This window comes from Salvia splendens, chromosome 5 (assembly GCF_004379255.2).
Source record: "Salvia splendens isolate huo1 chromosome 5, SspV2, whole genome shotgun sequence".
Lineage (NCBI taxonomy): Eukaryota > Viridiplantae > Streptophyta > Magnoliopsida > Lamiales > Lamiaceae > Salvia > Salvia splendens.
In genome coordinates, this window is record NC_056036.1 from 42,794,938 (window position 1) to 42,818,873 (window position 23,936).

At 43.3% G+C, this 23,936-nt stretch overlaps 1 protein-coding gene across 2 annotated transcripts; it reads left to right on the plus strand.

Moving 5' to 3' along the window:
• The first annotated feature begins 18,504 nt into the window (after positions 1 to 18,504).
• LOC121801992 (polyadenylate-binding protein-interacting protein 12-like) lies at positions 18,505 to 23,514 on the plus strand. Of its 2 annotated transcripts, none has more exons than XM_042201501.1 (11): positions 18,505 to 18,657; positions 18,877 to 19,395; positions 19,995 to 20,105; positions 20,195 to 20,239; positions 20,331 to 20,403; positions 20,488 to 20,600; positions 20,701 to 20,760; positions 20,845 to 20,892; positions 20,988 to 21,056; positions 23,009 to 23,070; positions 23,161 to 23,514. In XM_042201501.1, exons 2-11 carry the CDS (start codon positions 18,946 to 18,948, stop codon positions 23,216 to 23,218), a joined length of 1,089 nt encoding a protein of 362 aa, XP_042057435.1. In that variant the 5' UTR covers positions 18,505 to 18,657; positions 18,877 to 18,945; the 3' UTR covers positions 23,219 to 23,514. The 2 variants fall into 2 exon arrangements, with proteins under 2 accessions (XP_042057435.1, XP_042057434.1); XM_042201500.1 differs by having other exon boundaries at positions 18,600 to 18,753.
• Positions 23,515 to 23,936: the final 422 nt, after the last annotated feature.

Below are 23,936 nucleotides of genomic sequence, written 5' to 3' on the forward strand. Positions count from 1 at the left end.
AAAATTGCATATAGCTCCATAAACATATAATATCTATCAATTAGATATTTGTATTTAGACATGGACTAGAGACAATGACTCCAAATCCCGATCTATTTGTTCGAGCCTTCCAAGAGGATGTTAGAGTGTCCACTATAAGGCGGACACGCCCAATAGCTCTGCCCCAATTTTTATCTATAACCCAAGTTTTATTGTACATAGCCCCAAAATTCTATTTCCGCCACTATAGTGGACACCTCCAATAGCCCCCAAAATTTTATAATCAACTTTCATTTTATAATGTTTCAAGTAATTATGAACAAATTTATCGGGCTATACGTAATTAGAAGAACACGACTATACGGAAGTAGAAGTAGAATTAGAATTAGAATTAGAATTAGAATTAGAATTAGAATTAGAATTAGAATTAAAATTAAAATTAAAATTAAAATTACACACTACATTTAATCTAGTACAAATCACTAACATGTTTACACTGCGCCACCACCTTCTCTACGTGCCCACACTTCTTCAATCAAATCGGCCTGCAGCGTGTTATGTGATGTGGTCCTGCGCATATCAGCGAAGCGTTGGATCAAATATTCATTGCTCCGTGGTACGCCCACCTGGATCGGCGCGGAGGCAACACCGTGACTTGTACTTGCGCCTTCTTCCGGTGCCCATCGCTCTGCCGAAAAGCCTTCATCTTCTACTATCATATTATGCAATATGATAGAGGCTAACATAATATTCGCGACATCCTCTTCTTGCCAAACTCGTGCCGGACACCGTATCATAGCCCACCGCGATTGGAGGACACCAAAAGCCAGCTCAACATCCTTCCTAGCACTCTCTTGTTTGCGCGCAAAATATTGTTTCTTCGGTCCAACCGGTTGGCGGACAGTCTTCACGAATACAGGCCAGCGCGGATATATCCCATCTGCCAAATAGTAGGCCCTACTGTACTGCGTACCGTTGGCTACAAAGCTGATTTCTGGACCCTCCCCCGGCACTCCTCGTTGAAGAGCGGCGATGACTGAAGAACATTGATGTCGTTGTTCGAACCTGCCACACCGAAATACGCATGCCAGATCCGCAGACGGTAGTCCGCAACGGCTTCCAGAATCATCGTTGGATGTTTGCTTTTGAATCCAGTAGTGAACTGGCCTTTCCATGCCACGGGGTAGTTTCTCCACTCCCAATGCATGCAATCGATGCTTCCTAACATTCCTGGGAACCCGTGCATCGAACCGTGCATATCCAGTAGGCGCTGACACTCATCCGGGTTGGGCTTCTGTAGAAACTCCCCACCGAAAATTCCCCGGATCCCCTTACAGAACTGCCTGAGCACCGTGAGGCCAGTCGTCTCACCCATCTGTAGGTATTCATCGAACATGTCTGCTGGTCCGGCGTAGGCAAGCTGTCGGATTGCAGCGGTGCACTTCTGTTGCGTAGACAGCCCGATCCGGCCAGCCGCATCACGCCGGAGGGTGAAGCACCGGTAACGCTCAGCCAAATTCGTCGCTATATAGTTGAACAGCCGTCGCGACATCCTGAATCTCCGGCGGAATATCTCGGGTGGATAACGGGGGTTATCCACAAAGTAATCATCCATTAGACGATGGTGCGCACCGACGTGGTCTCGTGGGATTGTCCGCCGATGAGTAATGGCACGAGGGATCGCATCCTCCGCCAAACGGGCCGCTTCCTCCTGGGCGGCCTGGTGTTGCGCTTGTTGAACCAGAGCATTCCAGCTGTCTCTCCACAAATTGTTCATTTTCAACCCCAAATTGTAGTGAGAGAAATTTTTATAGATGTAGAGTTGGAATGGTGTGAAAATAATGAATGAAGTGGGGTGTATTTATAGGTGAATTGAAATTAAAAAAAAATCGGCTATAGCTGCAGCGGTCGGTGCCGCCACTATAGGCGCCGCGGCTATAGCCGCGTCCTCGCCCCGGAGTCGGCTGAAGGCCGTCCGCCCTCCTACCGCCCCCAAATCACCGTCCGCCCGCGCCCTCCACTATAGCCTGCCCGCCCCCCGCCCCAATCTGCGGCTATAGCCGCGGGCACCCCGCAGTGGATACTGGGTGTCCACTATGGGACGCCCGCGGCTATAGCCGCGGGTTGGGGCGGTGGGCGGGCGGCTTATAGTGGGGGAGTTGTCCGCCCCGCGGGCGGACAACATTTCGGGGGCGGTAGGCGGCGGACGCCGACTCCGGGGCGAGCCCGCGGCGGAGAGAGAAGGAGTGAGGCTATAGCCGCGGCTGTCTATTGCTATGAAATGGGGCGGACGCGGCGGCGCGGCGGTTCAAGAAGGGGGGCGGCGGTGGGAGGGGCTGTCCGCCCCTTATAGTGGACACTCTTATATCAATTGAGTTGCATTTTGTACTACGTGTTAAATTCAAAGTAAATACACAAATCCAGAAATTCATTTTATTGGAATTGAAATTTGGTGTGGCATGAAGTTCATTTTTCAATAATATATATATTTTAAATATGTTGCTAAGACCCTATCGATGAAGGCTTTGTAATTGTATAGATAGTATCACTAAAAATAGACGTAAATGACTTGAAGAAATTATCACCCGAGTCTAATTTTGTAGTTGAATTTAGATATTTGATGCATGTACCATTAAAAAGGTATCATCGATAACTTTATAACGTTGTTTTCAAATTCTGCATTTTAGAGATGCAACAAATTTTAATAATTGTGTACCTTTTAAACTCAAAATAAAAGAAACTGGTTGAAAGCTAAATTTTGAATACACTTCATGTCTATTATATATAGACTTGATTCTTATATGTCCTCTCCTATTAAAGTAAATTGACTAGTCACTAAAATTAAATATTTGATCATACAATTGAACGTTAGTGCACTTGATATATATATGTAATCATATTTTCGAAAATAGTCATATTGGCTTTATTGTTAAATTCAGTTTCAATTATGCAATGGCATATAAATATTGCGTGGATATTTTTTAGTAACATTAATCTCAAATTCTCAATGTAGAGCCTACTAGTAAAATCCACACAACTTTTACAAACATACTCTCTACGTGCACAATCAATAGTTATGTTTTTCTAATTTGCTAGTCCACGAAAATTAGTCATAGTATTATATTTTTGAAAATATATATCTTTAACGTGTCGAGCTCATTCTCCACTAATAACACTATTTCATCAATTTTTTATTTTTATCATATTTTAACAAATTTACATTAAAACTTCTACCTATCCACATAAAAGGGCCACATATCCTAATATCATCATACTTACATGCATTATTAACCACTCGGACTGAAGAGCGGGTACTAATATGGTGGATTCGTGTATTTCAGTGTCTTTGCTGGATGTTCTTAGTGTTTGGGAAAATAAGTTGGTCAAAAGTCAAAACTTATAGCAGATCAATTTAATAATAAAATATAAAAAGTAATTGAAATAAATCATATACTAGTTTAAAGAATACCGTTTTTCCCTCGCAAAAAAAACTCCACAATATCATTCATTACAATACTCTAATCATATAACATCTCAAATGAAAACTATATATAATCATAGCATAACCATGTGTATAACATAATTAACATACACATAATGACAATAACTAATTGCAATTATTTCCCACTGACTATAACAACTATAATGACCTCAAGTAATTACATGTAACTAACATGCTCCACTATTTAATGGAAAATTTAGTTTAAATAACTATTGCACTCTTCCATACCTTTTTTATGCATGATGTGTATCAATTGCATCATCGTCGAACAATTTTGTTATCAATAATGGGTTTTGATGGGGTACGTACTAAACTAGCCCAATAGCAGTGACAGCTCGGCCAGCCCAAAGCCCAAGAGTTCAGTTCGGCATTACCAAAGAGTTCGGCCTCAGCCTACAGCTCGGTAAAAGCCAACCAATCAAGCTCTGCTCTCAGGTCGGCATCAAGCTCTACTCTCAGATCGGCAACCAAAGCAGTTCGGTCTCGGTATTCGACCGAACAAGGAGTTAGTGGACCCATACCGGATGTCCAACACACCCACTACCACGTGATGTCAGTTCAGGCCACGATCGTAGGCCATGACCTACGCTTCACCCACGATCTTAGGCCATAACCTACACGACATCCACGACTTAGGGTGGTGACGCAAGCCATGATCTGAGTTCATTATATAAATAGAACTTAGATCTGATAGAAGAGGTTGGAATCTCTCTAGAGAAACAATCATATAGCAAGTCTGTGTTGTAAGCTGTATTTGGCAGATCAAGCAATACAATCTTGCCCTCCCTTTTTCCCGTGGACGTAGATTTACTTCAGTAAATCGAACCACGTAAATTCTTTGTGTCTGTATTTTCATTCTCTACCAGCATTTGCTAACATCAAAAATTCGCGGATCCATCACTGGCGCCGTCTGTGGGAAACGAAGAACAAAATTTGTGATAAAGCGAATTTTTGATCCATTTTTTCCACCCAAAAAATGCATACCAGATCGCAGAATACCCGCATTCCTGCCCGTGAGAACCCGGAGGAAGCCAATCCATCCCATAGGTCTGGAAAACAGCCTAGGGATAAATCCACCACCAGTTCTCATGGCGAAGGAACAGGCCGCTCCAAAAATCGTCCCACTGAGTCTTCCCAGCAGCCTGATCTGAATGAGGCTGTCAAGCTGTTCTTGGCTGAGAAGCAGGATGAGTTCTTAGCCTTCCTGCAAAAGAGCCAAGAGCCGAAGACGAAAACGGAGGATTCTCCTTCCTCATCCAGACATGAAAGTCACTACCGCAGTAGTGCCGTGTCTTCCAGGAAGAAGAATCCTCAACCCCGACATATTCCTGATCTTCCTCGGTACCGGAATCACAGGAGAACTCAATCTCCTCCATACCGACGAGATATCGGATTCGCCGTGTACGGAGCACTGAAGACTCCGTTCTCGGACGACATCACCCGAACTCCCCTACCACAGAACTACCGAACTCCGTCGATGACTTACGACGGGCTCGTGGACCCTCACGATTTCCTGGGGCGCTATCAATATAACATGGCGAACCAGGGTCTCAACGAGGTCCACATGTGCAAGCTGTTTCCCGAGCTGCTCATCGGGAACGCGAGAAGGTGGTTCGATAGCCTCCCCCAGGGCAGCATCAGATCTTACCGAGATCTAATGGATGCCTTCCACAGGAGGTTCTTTCAGAAAGCGGAAGCCCGAATTACTTCGGCTCAGCTGCTTTCCATTCGTCAAGGTCGCGACGAAAAAATCAGCGACTTTATGACAAGATTCCACAAGGAATGCCTGCAAGTAGACGATCTCAACGATCTGCTTGTCATCTCGGCATTCCAAAATGGAATCCTGCCCGGAGCTCTCTACAGGAAGCTCGTTGAGTGCGGTCCGCAGACAGCTCAAGAAATGTGGGACATTGCGGACCAGTACTCCCGGGCCGATGAGGCAGACCGTCGCAAACGGTCGTTAGACAGCTCATCGTCCCGAGGAGACAGGAGGAAGCCCGATCATAGCGATCAGGGACATCCTCGCCGGACTCCTTTTGGCGATCAGGGACATCCTCGCCGAACTCCCTTTGAAAGGATTCAAAGGACTCCGGTGCAAGACAGATTGGGACCCCGTCTCAATCCCGAGAAGCCGCCCGCTCAGTTCGTACCGCTGAACAAGCCGAGAGCGGAAATTTTCGAACTGCACTCTGACCTGTTCGAAAAGCCAAAGCGGATGACGAAATCAGCCGCGCGCCGACCCCAGGATAACTACTGCTCCTACCATCAAGACCACGGTCACGATACCGAGGAGTGCAGAAACTTGGCTGCAGGTATCGATGTTCTTGTGAGGGCAGGGACATTGAAAAAATACCAAAGCAAGCAGTCAAAGAAGAATAAGAAGCAGAGAGGGGCGAACTGCGCTCCTCAGGATCCGAAAAGGCAGCCGGATCCCGAAGACGATGACGAGCCGCAATATGATGGAGTAATCCTGACTATTGACGCTCTCCCTGCCGGGAAGACCAAGTCGTCCCTGAAGTCAGAGCGCAGGGGCTCCAATCGAGAGGAGCCAACGCATAAAAGGCTGAAGCAGGACGAAGTGATTACGTTCTCGGATGCTGATCCCGTCCCGGCCATCTCTCCTCACCAAGACGCCATTGTCATCCAAGCCGGAGTGGCAAACAAACTGATCCACAGGGTGTTTGTGGATACAGGAGCGTCAGTCAGCATTCTTTTTAAAGAGTGCTTCGACAAACTAGAAGTGGACCCAGCTCGGCTCAGCCCGGCTCCGCTTCCCCTGAAGAGCTTCGCCCAGGAGGACACCCGCCCTGAAGGTATTATCAGCCTTCCGATCACGGTGGGGAAAGCGCCTACTAGCTCCAGTACGATGATTGAGTTTTTCGTGGTGAAAGCTCGGTCCCCGTACAACGTCATCCTGGGAAGAGACTGGCTCAACACAGTTCGGGCCATTTGCTCCACTTATCACCTCACCATCAAGATCCCTACTAAAGGAGGGATAGCGGTCATCCGAGGTGACCAAAAGAGAGCAAAGGAATGTCTGCAAATTGCGCTTAGAAGTGCCGAGCAGTCAGATCGGCACCACCAAGCATAGCAATCACAGCAGCCGGAGTCAGAGGCGATGACCGAAGTCATACATGAGCCGAACTCGATGACAGTTCAGCTGTACGAAGACGACCCATCCAGAACGGTTAAGATCGGCTTCGCGGGAACGCCTCTACTTCGGGAAAAAACCATCCAGCTCCTCAAGGAGTACAAAGACGTCTTTGCATGGTCTCCGTTGGACATGACCGGAGTGCCCCCCGAGGTAATCACTCATCGTTTAAATATTGATCCTTCGGTCCGGCCGATAAAACAGAAGCAAAGACTCTTTGCGGCAGAACGAAGTCAAGTCATCCATGACGAAGTCCGTCAATTATTGAAGGCGGATGTGTTATTCGAAGTGAAGTACCCTTCGTGGGTGGCCAATCCTGTCATGATCAAGAAAAAGGAAGGAGGATGGCGGATGTGCATAGATTTCACCGATCTAAATAAGCACTGTCCCAAAGATTGCTATCCCCTTCCGAACATAGATAAAAAAGTAGAAGCTCTGATAGGCTTTGAAATTTTTTGTTTTCTTGATCTATACAAAGGATACCATCAGGTTTTAATGGATGAGATTGACGCTTCAAAAACGGCCTTCATTACTGATTTCGGCATTTTCGCTTATAAAAAGATGCCATTCGGTTTAAAGAATGCCGGAGCCACTTATCAAAGGATGGTAGACAAGCTTTTTCGGCACCTGATTGGAAAGGAAGTCGAAGTATATGTTGACGATATAGTCGTCAAGAGCAAAAGCACCTCGGAGTACGAGCACAACCTCAAGTCCACTCTCAACGTGCTCAAGAAAGCCAACCTCAAACTTAATCCCCAAAAGTGTACCTTTTTGGTAGATTCGGGAAAGTTTCTGGGTTGTTGGGTTTCAAAAGACGGACTCAAGGCAAACCCATCAAAAGTTCAAGTCGTTCAGAACATGGCAATGCCGAAGTCCATACATGACGTGCAAAGGCTAACCGGATGTCTAGCCGCACTGAGTCGATTCCTTTCCCAAGCAGCCGAAAAGCAACTGCCGTTCTTCAAGGTGTTGAAAAAGGCACCAAAGTTCGAGTGGGGAGCCGAGCAGAAAAAGGCCTTTGACGAGCTCAAAAGTTATCTAGCCGAGCTTCCTATTCTCTCTGCTCCAGCCGAAGCCGAAGTACTATTCTTATACTTAGCGGCATCGGATCAAACCATCAGCGCGGTGCTTGTACGAGAAGAAGGCCTAAAGCAGTTTCCCATCTACTTTACAAGCCGAGCATTAAGAGGTCCAGAAACAAGGTATCAACCTCTGGAAAAAATTGCTCTGGCGTTAGTAAATGCAGCAAGGAGACTGCGGCCATACTTCTATGCTCACAAGGTATGCGTCTTAACCGATCTACCTCTTCGGCAAGTTTTGACCAAGCCAGAAGCATCAGGCAGAATCGCCAAGTGGGCTATAGAGTTGGGAGAGCACACAATTGAATATCTACCTCGGAAAGCCATCAAGGGACAAGCCTTGGCAGATTTTCTTGCAGAAGCGAAGTTCGATCAAGCAATTCCTATTATTGCCGAACAGAAGAATTCTGCCAATGCCGAACTAGCACAGCCCTTGGAATCCGAAGTAGAGCCGCCGGACTGCTGGAGCGGATTCGTAGATGGAGCTTCAAACAAGATGGGAAGTGGAGCTGGTATTTTACTTGTCGCTCCCGACGGACACGAGGTAACCTACTCACTTCGTTTCCTATTCCCCACTACTAATAATGAAGCCGAGTACGAAGCCCTCCTGGCCGGACTCCAGTTAGCGCAAAGTCTACTCGTCAAATCTCTCAAAGTCCATTGTGATTCACAAGTCATAGTAAATCACATGTTGGGTACAAGTGAAGCCCGTGACGAGAGAATGAAGAAGTATTTGGACAAAGCGCAAAGCATCAGCCGAAGTTTCTCCTATTTCCGGATAATCCGCATTCCCAGAGCGGAAAATAGCCGAGCAGATACCTTAAGTAAGTTGGCCTCAGATCCGAGCTCAAAGGCGGAAGAATTAATGCATCGAAGCATTGATGAAGCCGAGGTACATTCTGTATCCAGCTCGCCGAACTGGATGACGCCGATCTTGCAGTATCTGGATCAAGGACAATTGCCCGAGGATAAGAGAGAAGCTCGGAAGATCACGTGCCGAGCTCTTCGGTACGAACTTCATGAAGGAGTCCTCTTTAGAAAGTCTTACCTCCAGCCGTTATTGCGGTGCGTAGGACCAGAAGAGACGGACTACATCCTCAGAGAAGTTCATGAAGGATCGTGCGGTAGCCACATCGGAGCCAGAGCTTTAGCTAAAAAAGTTCTGAGATGGGGATATTATTGGCCAACCATGGTACAAGAGGCAGTGCAGCTCGTCAAGAAGTGTACGAAGTGCCAAATTCATGCAAATGTCCCAAGGATGCCGCAGACCGATCTATACACTATGCAAAGCCCTTGGCCTTTCATGCAATGGGGCATAGACATAGTGGGACCACTTCCTCAAGCTCCTCGGCAAATGAAATTCCTTATCGTTGCCGTGGACTACTTCACGAAGTGGGTGGAGGCTGAACCTTTAGCTACGATAACGAGCTCAAAGGCATTGGACTTCGTCTGGAAGAACATAGTGTGCCGATTTGGCATACCCCACATCCTCATCTCGGATAATGGGACTCAGTTCACCGACAAGACGTTCAAGAATTGGTGCCAAGAGCTGAACATTCAACAGCGGTTCACTTCGGTCTCCCATCCCCAAGCAAACGGACAAACGGAAGTAACGAACCGGATTCTGGTGAAAGGGTTAAAAGCTCGGTTAGAACAAGCCAAAGGACAATGGGTAGAAAATCTCCCTCAAGTCCTATGGTCCTACCGAACTACACCCAAAACCTCCAACGGTGAAACTCCGTATAGCCTGGTGTACGGCACTGAAGCCGTAATTCCGGTGGAGATCGGCGTACCCAGTCCCCGAACCCTAAATTTCTCCTCAGAAATGAATGACGACGGACTGAGAGCAGAACTAGATCTCGCCGAAGAAAGAAGAGAATTGGCGTGCATAAAAGCAGCCAAGTATAAGGAGCAAGTAGCCCGGTATTATAACCAAAGGGTGAAAAAGCTTCAATTTCAAGTGGGAGATCTCGTCTTGAGAAACAACGAAGTAAGCCGAGCAGAAAAGCTGGGCAAACTCGAACCCACATGGGAGGGTCCATATCGGGTGTCCGAAGTCCTCGGCAAAGGGTCTTATAAATTGACTCACATGTCAGGAGAACAAGTACCCCGAACATGGCACGTCTCCAACCTCAAGAAGTTCCACTTGTAAGAGACAAAGTCCGGTCAGTCCGTCTCGTGTCTAGTTCGGTCATAGGGGTATGTGTTTTTATTTGTTTGTTTTTTACTTGTACCTTTTACTTGTCGTTTTAAAAAAAGGTTTAAAGTTTTTTTTTCTTCGTCTTTTTCATTTTTTCCCTATGTGTTTTGTCTCTATGTGCTTGTCGTCTCTTACAAATGGTACCAAGGTATATCGTTCTTTAAAGACTGATCCCCTTTTTAGATCGATTATTAAAGACTATTGTGAGTCCAAGCTTCCAAGGAGGATATAAGACCACAATTCAGCTTAACAAGCAGTCCGTCTGAAACGAACTGCAATAAGCCAACGATTGTGAGTCCAAGCTTCCAAGGAGGATACAAGACCGCAATTCAGCTTAACAAGCACTTCGTCTGAAACGAACTGCAATAAGGGAAAGTCCGATCCACGCGATAAACCTCGCCGAATTAGGACGACCAAGTTCGGTCAAAGAAGTTTACCTCATAAGACCGGGGACGACCATGTCTAGTCAAAGAGGTTTACTGCATAAGACCACTTCGGTTAACTGGGAAAGTCCGATCCACGCGATAAAACTCGCCGAATTAGGACAAGGGAAAGTTCGATCCCGGCGACAAAAATCGCCAAATTAGAACACAAACCAAGTCCGGTCAAAGATGTTTATTTCATCAGACCAAAGACGAGTCCGGTCGAAGATGTTTATTTCATCAGACCAAAGACGAGTCCGGTCGAAGATGTTTATTTCATCAGACCAAAGACGAGTCCGGTCAAAGATGTTTTTTTCATCAGACCAAAGACGAGTCCGGTCCAAGATGTTTATTTCATCAGACCAAAGACGAGTCCGGTCAAAGATGTTTATTTCATCAGACCAAGGACCAAGTCCGGTCAAAGAAGTTTACTTCATAAGACCGAGGACAAGTACGATGAAATTTTTTCGCTAAGCTGTAAATACAGTGTTAGAAGCGAAAACAAAATTTCATTTATCAAATCTTGTTCGGCATACAACTCCGCTACCCTACAAAATGGCGTTACGCTATTACAAAGGACTATTCTACTGTCCAGGGTTGCTGAAGTTAAGCCACCTATCTGCAAAATCCTCTGGAAGCCGAGTTCGGTTGTTCCGAGCAGATGAAGAATAAGCAGGTCGACGAGATGCTATCCTCGACCCAACGCCTCTTCCCCGAGCCCGAGAAGTCCTAACACCTCGGCGATGAAGAGTCTCTGCAATAAGCATCTGCTGATCTTGCTCGCTCATAGTCACAACTCCTCGGCGAATTTCAGTCCGTCCCCGTCTTGACGATTCCGGTTGCTCCTGAGCCCGTTCTCGTCTTGACGTTTCCGGCTGTTCCGGAGTTCGTTGTTGGCTGGGAGTAGGATTTTGAACAAGGGAACCAGAGGTTTGATCTGGAGTGCGAGCATCTGTTGGCGCGATATGCCGGATGAATCTCTCAATTGAGGGACGCCGGGCAAGAACAATGTCATACCGAGAAGCCCAGCGCCGCAATGATTTCACGACTTGTTGGCAAGCCGAGCTCTCCAGCGCATTGTTCCTCCGGAGTACATTATACTCCTCCCACAGTTCGTCAACTCGTTCCTGAACATCTGAGATGGTCAATCCCCCGCGCACACGGATGTAATCCTCGTACGCAGTCCTCTCAGCAATGGTCGTATTCAGCTCGGCCTCCAGATCCTTCTTATCGGACTCTAAGTCCTTATTATCGGCCTCCAGCTTCACTAAACGAGCCAGAAGCTCGTCATTCTTCGTCTGATCGGCTATAGCTCTTCTCTCAGCTTCGTCTAAAGCCGAAGAGTACAGCCGTTTCCAGTGAAGTATCTCCATCTCCTTGAGTACAAAGCAGCTATATTAGTTCGGCAGCTGTACCGAGCAGATAGTAAAATACAACAGGAGTAAAGGCGAGTACGCAAAGCTATACGAAGACAAGTGTAGAGAATTTTTCATTCACAAGGAAAATTTTTTACACTAGGGCTTCAAGGCCATTTTACAAGGAAGAAACTAGACTAAGAGAAGGGAGACGAAATCATACTCCGCCTGCTTCGTCTCCGGCTCCTCGGTCTGGTACAGCTTCCTTCTCCTGGGCTACCTCAGCCTCGGCCTCGCCTCCTGCCGGCCTCGCCTCCGCCTCCTGATCGGCCTCCTTCTCCGGATGCCCGGCTTGATCGACTTCGGCCTCCCGCTCCAGCGGCTCGGCCTCACCCTCTCCGTTGTAAGTCGAAGCGGGTGAAACGGGTCCCACGGAGGCAAAGATAGCCTCCAGGTTCTCGTCCCGATCAGCTCGACAACTCCGGACTCGGTCTGCAGAAAGCAGGACCGAGGATGAAGCGAGCTCCTCAAGGAGCGACAGATTCTGAAGCCGAGCAGCTATCTCTCGGCTGTACAGAGGCAGCACGACGTCGGGCCCCTGCTCGCCCTTATCGGCAATTAGCCTTACCAGACTACCGACAAAGGCCGAGAACTGGCTGCTCAAAAAGAGTCTCTCCGTGTAGGCACGGAGACCCTCTCATTGGGCAACCACGGCGGCAGCATCCCTCCGTTTCGTCTGCTCTCGCTGGATGACGAGCTGGTTTTTGGCAAACTGAGCTTCATCCTGGGCCGAAATCCTAGCAGCCCTGGCTTTCTCAAAGTTTGCCTCAGCCTGCTCGGCCCGGTGACAAGCAGCCGCCAATTTCCTCTGCATCTCGGCATAGTCGTTGGACGCTTTGGAGAGTTCGACGGCGACGAGCTTGGAGAGCATATCATTCCTCTGAAAATGGATAAGGAAAAAAGTTAACAGAGGGCACCAAAAATACAAGACAGAGGCCAAGCCAAGGAATCAAGAAGACAATTCACCTCGGCGAAGTCCGTGGGCCATAAAAATGGCTCACAGATATGCTCCGAAGGAGGCGCCAAGACCACGTCTTTCTCTGGCGCCCTTGGGGGCTTCTGGGTCTTCCCCTTCTTTGGACCCGAAGAGGTCTTTTGCCTCTTCGGATTCTTCTCGGCATCAGGCGCCGAGCTGGTAGCCTTCTCTCTCTCCGGCTCCACAAGCTCGGAGGACTTTCTGATAGCCTTATTCAACATGAACACTGCCAAAAAGCAAGAAAGCAAAGTCAGATTTTCTTCGTTAAAGCAGTAGAGCATAAAGATAAAGAGAAATCCTCACCCTCGGCCTCTTCGTCCGAAGACGAGATGTCGAACACGACGTCGCCCTTGACGAGCTCAGACTCCGTGTATTGTTTCCTAACTATGGGAATCTTGTTGAGCTCGCCATCGAGCTCGTCCAACGGTTCAGGCCGAGGGTGACGGATAACGGACTCCGGCCCTCTCCAGGGAAAACTAGGAGCCGCGGTCCTATCATAGTAGAAGAAGCGATTTTGCCACTTCGGCCACTTCGTTTTACAAAAGGCCCTAAAGGGCTGTAAAGGGATCAAGTAAAACCAAGACCCCTTCCTCTTAAATTGAAAGAATTTAAGGATCGCCTTCAAAGACAAATCCCTTCCTAACCTACGGAGTTCGGCAGCGAAGGCCGACAAGTGCCTCCAAGAGTTCGGAGTCACCTGGCCTAAAGGAAGCTGAAAAAAATCTAGTAAATCTATAAAGGCAGAAGGGAGGGGGAAACGAAGCCCGCATTCTAAGCAGGCCTCATACACGGTGACGTAACCCTCCGGCGGGGAGTCAGCCCTGTGATCACCGTCAGGTACCACCGCCTTCCCCCCAGGAAAAGAGTATTTTTCGTAAAGGGATATCACAGTATCCTTACTCAAGATACTGTGAAAATACTCTACGGTCTTCTCCCCGGATTCTTTCCGGCTAGAAGACCCCTTACCCCCTTTCCTAACGCTACCCGACTCCGAAGAAGAAGAAGAAGACATTTTTCTTACTTTTTGAAGGTGAAGGTAGTCTGAAGAAATTTTTGAAAGCGGAAGGAAATTTTTCACGCAGAAGATAGAGAGTGCAGAAGAAGCCAATAGCAAAGGTGTTCAAATGATGAAGAAAGACGGTATTTATCAGATTTGGAAAAGATTTCAAATCATCGCACCGTTTCATATCCCACCTTTTCAGGATTCAACGGCCGGATTTTACTGTCGCATTTAATGCCGCATTTAATGCAGTCACGCGCAGGGCACGTCCCCTGACTTCAGCCTCCCCCGTACCCTTTTCCAGAATGCCGAAGTGACTCGCTTCGCCGAAGTGAATCACTTCGCTTTTCGGGGGGGGTAGTGATGGGGTACGTACTAAACTAGCCCAATAGCAGTGACAGCTCGGCCAGCCCAAAGCCCAAGAGTTCAGTTCGGCATTACCAAAGAGTTCGGCCTCAGCCTACAGCTCGGTAAAAGCCAACCAATCAAGCTCTGCTCTCAGGTCGGCATCAAGCTCTACTCTCAGATCGGCAACCAAAGCAGTTCGGTCTCGGTATTCGACCGAACAAGGAGTTAGTGGACCCATACCGGATGTCCAACACACCCACTACCACGTGATGTCAGTTCAGGCCACGATCGTAGGCCATGACCTACGCTTCACCCACGATCTTAGGCCATAACCTACACGACATCCACGACTTAGGGTGGTGACGCAAGCCATGATCTGAGTTCATTATATAAATAGAACTTAGATCTGATAGAAGAGGTTGGAATCTCTCTAGAGAAACAATCATATAGCAAGTCTGTGTTGTAAGCTGTATTTGGCAGATCAAGCAATACAATCTTGCCCTCCCTTTTTCCCGTGGACGTAGATTTACTTCAGTAAATCGAACCACGTAAATTCTTTGTGTCTGTATTTTCATTCTCTACCAGCATTTGCTAACATCAAAAATTCGCGGATCCATCAGGTTTGAAACTTACACATTTTGCATGAATCGCCGTAAGTTCATATTCAAGTTTATGGACAAATTAAGTCAAATCGTTGAACAGAAGACATTCAAGAACATGAAACAATGATATTGCACCCTAAGCCAAATAAAATATAATGTCAATCACCGGGGAACCCTTACAAATCTCGACGATTATTTTCATTCTTGTGGGATTCTGAAAAAAACATCAACGACTCAGGGGCAGAGCCAAGAATTCAATTCAGAGGGGGCAAAATTATATTTATAAAGAAATTTTTAGAGTTTGAGGGAGGGCATTTATGAAGGAAAGTGAAAATTTTGCAAAAACTGAAGAAGAAAATAGTAAAAAAAATATTTTAAGGGCGGTATTTGCACCCTACCCTACTCAAGTGGCTACGCCCCTGCAATGACCAAAATATGGTCATGATTCAGACAAGTCTTCTCTCGATTATTTTCTCTTACTTTGATTTTTATTCACTTTATTAATTTATTATCATTTTCTTAAAACGAGGGGAAAAAGTACATTTTATCATTTATTATTTTATTTTATAGTAAACTAAATAAGTCATTATAATGTGACGTAGGTTTGCCATTCAAAGTAAAAGTGAAATAAAAAATAAAATTCATGTTGACGGTGGAAAAATCAAATTGGATATGGTTATATTAGAGATAAATCAAAATGGATTTTTTAATTAGAGTGAACTACATAAATGATATCTGATCTTTCACTTTCGCACGTAGATGGTATATGATCTTTATTTTATATCGTTTTTAGTACCTCATGACAAAAATAACTCTAGGTACCAAACATGTAATTTTTTTAGTATGGAGGATATTTTTAGAAATTTCAATTAAATAGAACCAATTATGTGATTTTTTTTGCTTCCTTTCTTATTTCTTTTCTTCTTCTTTAGTTTATTCTTCTTTCTTTTTTCTTCATTTTCTTCTTTCTTTTTAGTATTTTATCTTCCTTTCTTCTTTCTTTTTTCTCCTTAGTTTATGTTTCCTCTTTTTTCTTTTCTCTTCTTTTCGTCTTTCTTTTTAGTGTTTTATACATACATCCAATTGCATTCATAATATAAATCAATAACAAAACACCTAATTAAATTAATTATTTAAAGTAATTAAAATAATTGAATATTTTTAATTAAATTAGTTATACTCATTTTAGGGTTGAAACACCTGACTGAAAATATTCAACTCTTTATCATTATGAATACAATTCACAATTTTAAATTTTGATTAAGACTATATTGATTAGTTAATTTAATATAAAATAATAATAATTATTTATTAATTACTACTAGTTTTTACTATTATAATAATTAAATATAATTATAACTATAATTATGATTAAGTATATTTATATGATATTGAAAAATAAATTACTTATTAATTTATAACATCAAAATAATAATAATAATAATAATAATATTAATATTAATATTGATTAATAATAATAGTATAAAGAGTGAAGAGAAGATATTATAATATCACTTTTGGTACTAGTTTTGTCAATGCCCAAAATATCCTCTATGACATAAATGGAAAAATGAATTTGTTTAGAGGGTATTTTGAGGTGAAAATTGCATCAGGTACAAAAAATATGATTTATAGGTACTAAAAACGATATAAAATAAAGATCAAGTACCATTTACTTTAGTTCCCTCTTTTAATTAAATTTACTCATTAGAGCATCCCCATCCGTGCTCTTTCCAACGAGCACGGATGTGGGCCCGGACCCACTTTTACTCTCTGCTCTTAGGCAAGAGCACAACACCCACATCCGTACTCTTCCGCAAGGACAAGCTCAAAGGCCCCACCATTCTATTATTCAATTTAAATAAAAACATTTTCATAAAATTAAAATGTATTAAAAATATCCGGAATACTATTACAAATTACATAATTAAAATCCTAAAAATTAAAAAGTACATAATTAAAATCCTAAAAATTAAAAATTACATAATTAAATTCATAAAATTAAAAAATCCACTACTCGTGGTCGAATTTCGCTCAAATGTGTTTGATTAGATCTTCTTGTAGCTCAATGTGGACTCGGGTATCGCGCATTGTGTTCTTTGTTTCGATCCTCTCGCCCACCGTCGTATGCACACCTCGGCGTGGGGAAGACCTCGCGGTTGAGCTTCCGGCTTCATCATCGTCATAAAAGCTAGCCGCCATCGGTCATTCGTCAGCTATAAACATGTTGTGCAAGATAAAACACGTGTACATGATGTCGGCGATATTTTTCCACGTACCACAGCCGAGACGGGGCCTTCACAATGTTGAATCGGGCTCGAAGGACCCCAAAAGCTCTTTCGACGTCTTTCCGAGCTGACTCTTGACGCTGCGCAAAAAGAACTCGTCTCGAGTCTTGCTGGTTGCTGAGCGTCTTCACGAAAGTCGACCACCTTTTGTAGATACCATCAGCGAGATAGTAACCCATGTGGTATGCATTTTCGTTGACGGTGAAGTCGATCGCCAGTGCTACACCATTCAAAACATCATTGAACAATGGAGAAGAATATAGCACGTTCAAGTCGTTGTTGGATCCTGCAATACCAAATTATGCATGCCAAATTCATAAGCGGTAGTCGGCGACCGCTTCAAGGATAAGTGTTGGGCCGACGCCTTTGTGACCGCTTAAGTGTTGCCCCTCCAAGCAGTCGGGCAATTCTTCCACCTCCAATGCATGCAGTCAATGCTGCCAAGCATACCGGGAAAACCATGGACTGTTTCGTGAAGACGAAGCAACCGTTGGCAATCATCGGTGGTGGGTGCCTGAAGGAATTCCTCACCGAAAGCTGAATGAACGCTGTCGTAAAATTTTTTAAGACAAAGGATTCCAGTTGACTCACCCACATGCAAATACTCGTCGAAGAGGTCAGCCGTTTGCCCAGTAGCAAGTTGTCGAATGGCACACGTACACTTCTGCAATGCCGAGAGACTTTCCCGACCGGTTGTGTCTGTACTTGTTTGAAAGTATTCAACACTGGCGGACAATGTGTTGACAATACTCATAAACAAGCGTTCTGACATACGAAAACGGCGCCGAAAGCAATCTTCCGGAAACCGCGCTTGGTCGAAAAAATAGTCGGCAACGAGCCTTTCGTTGGCTCCCTCCCGGTCACTGTGGATGTAGCGGCGAGTTGATCTAGTTGGTCGAGGAGGAGGGGCTGGGGTATTCGCGGCGACATAGGCTTCATAGGCGGCACGATATTGTTCATAGTATTCTTGTTCTTCGCTCTCCGTTTCCGCAATAAGATGAGTGAAATCCATTCGAGAGGGTTTGAGTGAGAGAGGAAGATGTAGATAAGTTGTATGAAAAAATATGAACGAGAGATGATTTGATGTGAATAATTGATGATGAATGTGTGTATTTATAGATGATTTTGTGATTAAAAAAAATACCAGAAAAAGGTAAAAAAACGGCCATATTTTTGGGAATCTGAATATTTTTTATATTATTTTCGATTTAAAAAAAATAAACGTTGGCCAATCAGAAGTCGCCATGTCAACTCCTCGATGGCACGGACGTGCTCTTAGCTAAGAGCAGCGCCGCGGCAGCGGCAAGAGCGCAACGACGAGCAGGTGGTGCCGCACCGCCGTCCGACCCGCTGCTGCGGATGCTCTTATGTAACAAGAAGACAAAAGAAAAGTAAAGCGAAAAATGGGCTCCAAACCATGGTTATTAAAGCAAGTAGGTGGTCCCCACCACTGTCCTCACCAGTTCCTCATTGTATATTTTGGGGCGTTCTGGACAAAGTATAGTGACGCATTTAATTAAGAAAAATCACAAAAACAGATAAAATTAATAAATGCGTACGTAAATATTGTTCCCCTTTCTCCATCTCTACAGAAAAAACATGTACACTATTTTCCTCTCACTATATTTATAAATAAAATGCAGTCAGTATACGAATAAATCTGTAGCAAATGGAATAAAATAATCTGGAAAAAAGGTAAAGCTGCGCTCTGATTTTTGCGTTCCTCTTTTTCATCTGTTTCTGTTCTTCTTCCGAATTTCGTGCTCAAATGGACACCATTTGAGCTATCAGGTAAAAAAAATCCGTTTATTTTGGGGAAAAAGTCACACAAATTGGAGTTTTTTTTCTCAGTTTCGGTCTGTCGAACTGAAGAAATTGATTATAGGTTTTCGTTTTTTTGATGTTTTGCAACAGTGAAAAATAGAAGAAAAATAGAGTCGAAAAAAACCCGAAAAATTTGCGGAGGTTTTTGCTCGATCATTCATGGCGGTGGTGGAAAGCGACAGAGGTAGCGCGATGAGCGACGTTGCGGATCATCATCATCGCCACCACCAGCAGTCAACAAACGGCCAGAAGTCAACGGCGCCGGCCGATCAGAGCTTCCACCTGATTCAGCAGAAGATGATGATGTCCAACGGCCACCGCCAGTTCGGAAATGGAGCGGCGCGAGAGGAGAAATTGGAGGATGATGACGACGGAGGGGAGGGGTTTAAGAGGGAGATGAGAGATTTAGAGGAAATGCTGTCGAAATTGAACCCCATGGCTGAGGAATTCGTGCCGCCGTCGCTGACGTCACTCGGCGGCGGCGGCGGCCAGCAGATGCTTTCGCCGTCTCAAGTGGCGGCTGCTGGGATGCTTGGGTTTGATGCTAATGGTTTTTTGATGCAGCACTTCCTTAATTCGGGTGTTTCAACTGAAAATTCGTTTAGAAGGGTCAGTGTTTTTTATCTGATAATTTTTTGCATTTTTCAAGCTATATTACATTTACATCCATTTTTTCCTTCTAATTTTCTGTTGGTTTACTTTTAGAAATATGGAGTTCTTAACATTTTTAGGTTGCTTTGTTTCCATGATTGGGTAATATGTTTATGTTCTCTTTAATTTGTATATTTTGGGGTTGAAATTGTTGTTTCTTTTAGATAGTGAGATATTTGTAGAGTTCTCTTGTCATGATAAATTGTTTTATGATTCAGCACCTCCTTAATTTAGGTGTTCCAACCGAAAATTTGTTTAGAAGGGTTATTATTTTTTTATCTGATAATTCCTATCATTTTCTAAAAGCTATATTACAGAGTACTACCTTTTTTCTAATTTTCTGTTAGCTTGCTTCTGTAAATAGGGTTGTTCTTAACATATTTTTAGGTTGTTTTGTTTCCATGATTGGGTAATATGTTCTCTTTAATTTGTTTATTTTGGGGTTCAAACAGTTGTTTCTTTTGGATAGTGAGACATATTTGTCACGCTAAACTTTATATTTTTCTTTTACATTCTCATTTGGTATTTTCTCTCTACCAATTGGTTTTAATATGCAGAAGAAAAATGGCTATGCCAATGGAAAACGGAGGCTCACTAGCAGAACAAGCATGGCTCAAAGAGATGACGTGATTAAGAGGACAGTGTATGTTTCTGATATTGATCATCAGGTATAAGAGAATCTATCGATTTGGTTGCTAACATTACTTTATTCAGGCAAGTAAACACTTAAATTTGGCCATTGTTATGATGACTGTAGGTTACGGAAGAGCAACTTGCAGCACTTTTTATTGGCTGCGGTCAGGTGTGTATTTCTCAAAACTCAGCTTCATTAGTTATGTTTTCACCACCACTAAATGGTTTTAATGGTTGCTTCCGCAATTTACTTAATGAAGGTTGTGGATTGTCGTGTTTGTGGTGACCCTAATTCTGTACTTCGATTTGCCTTTGTTGAGTTCACTGATGAAGGTATGTGGACAGTCTTCATTTCGTTGTGTAGTTGAAATAACCCCAGGGCTGTATAACATTATATTGTCTCTCATGTAAATACAGAAGGGGCAAGGAATGCCTTGAGTTTGGCAGGAACTATGCTTGGCTTCTACCCTGTGAGAGTACTGCCATCCAAAACTGCGATTGCTCCTGTGAATCCGACATTCTTGCCTAGGGTGAGAAACCTTGCAACCATTTAGCTCCTTCCAACATGTGTTCTAGCTCCTTTTGTTCAAAGAATGTAGACTAATTTCCTTTGTTGTTACTGAGGTGTAGTCTGAGGATGAAAGGGAGATGTGTGCAAGGACAATTTATTGTACAAATATTGACAAGAAGGTAGTTTTGCTCTCAGAATCGTTTCACAGGCTGTTAGATTCCTGTTTTCAATACAAGCATTATTTAATTGTTTCCATGTTACAGGTCACTCAAGCAGATGTCAAACTCTTCTTTGAGTCCATTTGTGGCGAGGTATGTAGACTTCTGAGAGTACAATTTTCACTAATTTCATGCTTTTCTGAAGGAATTAAACGCTTGCATATTGCCATTTGCACCTCTTGACTCAGGTCCGTCGGTTGAGGTTGCTTGGTGATTATCATCATTCCACTCGTATATCTTTTGTGGAGTTTGTAATGGTGAGAGACACAATTTCTTGCTTATCTTATTTGACTTCTATCTAAGTAACAATCTCAGCTAATAATCCCCCCCTGTCTAAATTTTTTTGTTTATGCAAATTCGTTTATGCCTTTAAAGTATAAATTGCCTGTGATATTCGCACCTGGGGCTAAAAGTAGCTTTCTTGTATTAGACAAATTTTTCTGTCACAGATAAGGTGCATATTCTTGAATGAAATCTTTACACCCTGTTTCTCCCGACCAATATATGTAACTGAGATAGTTAACTTTTTACTAAACCCTACTCGGTGGAACATTAGTTTTATTTTCTAATAAGTTTGACAAAGCTCTAATAAATGTAATCTCATTTAAACTTTAGCTGGATCAAGGACAAAGATGTACTTATCCAGATAGTAATTTTATTTGGATTCGAACTTTTATTTTTATCCCGCAATCTACTGCAGTTGTACTATATGGACAGCCAATAGATGCTTTCTTCATCTTGAGTTCTAGAATGTTCTTTGAATTAGTCCTGAGTGAAACTAATTGAGATTTGACAAGCTGCCCATTTCTTCTGATAGGCACTTCAGCACTTGTTCTAAATGGCCTCCTGAATGTAGGCCACATCTTTTTTCAATTGATGTTTATGCTAGAGAATATTGATATGGAGTTTGTACATCATAGATTTGGTTGGCGATGAGAATTTTTTTTACATTATTCTACAAAAATATGAGGCTTGCGATAGTGGTTTCTCATTTTCTTCTTTCCTCCTGTAGTAAAATATTTTCACGTTGCTTCTACTAAAAAAATCCTGTTGCTGACTTGCTGTATAAGCATCACCGTGGAAATAATTTGTTGCCATTCTGTATGTGGGTCTACTAAGCTGTGTTCCCTAGTGAAAGCCTCAACCTGCTTTAGGATAACCTGGTTTGGATAGAGGAACACATTTTCCCAAAGTTTTGTTACTTATATCATTCTATCGTAGAGTGGTTTAAGTGTCATAAATTTTGAGATTTTTGGCTATAATGTGCATTGTTTCTGTTTCACCAATTACCACTGTGCAGAAAACATACTCTTATGAGATAGGCAGTGTTGACTTATTGTTTTTGTTAATACTACTATATTGGAGATACATACACTCTCTAATAGTTTCTATACTGAAAATTGTCGAGGGTGTAAATTACTGCATCTCTTGGAAAAACATTAGGCGAGAGAGCAAATTGCCATTCTAAGAATGTGTGATTGCTGTTGATGAAGAATATACTTCTATCTAAAAGTGTTGTAACTTGTAAATTATAGTACTATGTTAGATTATTTTCATAATTTCGGCATCTTAAATTATGAACACTTATAAATTTCCCTCCAACTACCTAGGCTACATAATGTATCATTATATCTCGTCCCAAGTGTTTTATCATCTTCATAGATCTTCTCAAAGCTAAACCAGCACATACCATGTCCTTCCATGCCTTTTCACGATAGTGTGAATATCATATGAGATATACTCTGTAGTTTCTCCAGTTTGCAGTGAGTTTTGAGTTTTGAGTTTGCCTTTGCATATGCTTCATTGATATCTAAAAGCTCCCATCAGATTAATTAACTAAAAGCCACGACGATCTTTCCCCAAGTGACTTGATTTCTCTCATCTTATATTTTACTCGATGGAGATTTCAAGATGCTCGTGATATGACTTTTGTGAGGTTTCTCTGTGTTCTTCAATGTTGTGTGTGATTATCCTCCATAGAAAGTTCAACATCTTATTGGGCTTGAGGTCTTTGTGGTCATACTGATATCTTTTACAACTTTGAAGGTCGAAACGTTAAATATTCACCTCTGTATTATCTATCACTGTTACTGAAATCAACTGAGGACTTGATTCCTCCAATTCTTTTGATTATGTTTGTGTGTGTTGGAGGGATGAGGTGCATTACCGTAGAATCAGAACTTAAATTGGACTGTTTTACCCGTTGCAGGCTGAAAGTGCGATTGCAGCGTTGAACTGCAGTGGAGCTGTGTTGGGATCATTGCCTATAAGGTTGGGCATTCTCTAACATCCCTGCACCCATTACTATAACCCTACCTTTTTTCACGGTCGATTAACGCTACAGAATTTTAACGCTTCCAGGGTAAGCCCATCAAAAACTCCTGTCCGGCCCCGGGCACCCCGTCAATCCATGCACTGATCCGACAGATGTCATCTATTATCCCCTATGTATACATAGTTACATGGTAGATCCAGATACTCTGTGGTATCTATGTGTTTTTTTTTTCCGTCCACGCATACGCTGGTCGTCTCACCTGTATTGGATAATTATGGTCGACCGTTAAGCTAGTAGAGTACGGCCATTTTTTAGGGTGATTGTGACCTTGAAAGGAAACTCCTCCTTTCACATTGCAGAAAACCAATCATATCATGAGCAGCCTGGAATTGATCTTGTTGCACTATGTTTTAGTAATATGTTTGCTTCAGTTGATCCCATTTTTGAAGTACTCGTGCTCGACGCTTTCGTCTTTCGTTTGGCTTGGACGACGACTACACGTGGACTTCGAGGAATGTCGAAAAGCATATTGGTTTTGTGTTTCCCCCACTTTGATTTCAGATTGCCCAGGAATTGAATGAACAGAGTTGAGTTTTTTCAGTTATCATGGAAGTTTGTAGCAATGATGTGTTTGGGAGAAATAAAGAAAAAGATTTGTTTTTTTAATAGTCAAAATGATTAAGAGTATGTGAAGCATCAAACGAAAATAAAAATAAATGTGGGAATACAAAGAAAAGTAAAATTAAAATGAACAAGTTTGCTAAGACAGAAAAAACAAAATTGAAATAAAAAAATAAAAATAAATGTTGAGAATACAAAGACAACTAAAATCAAAATAACCAAGTTTGCAAAGACAGAGAAA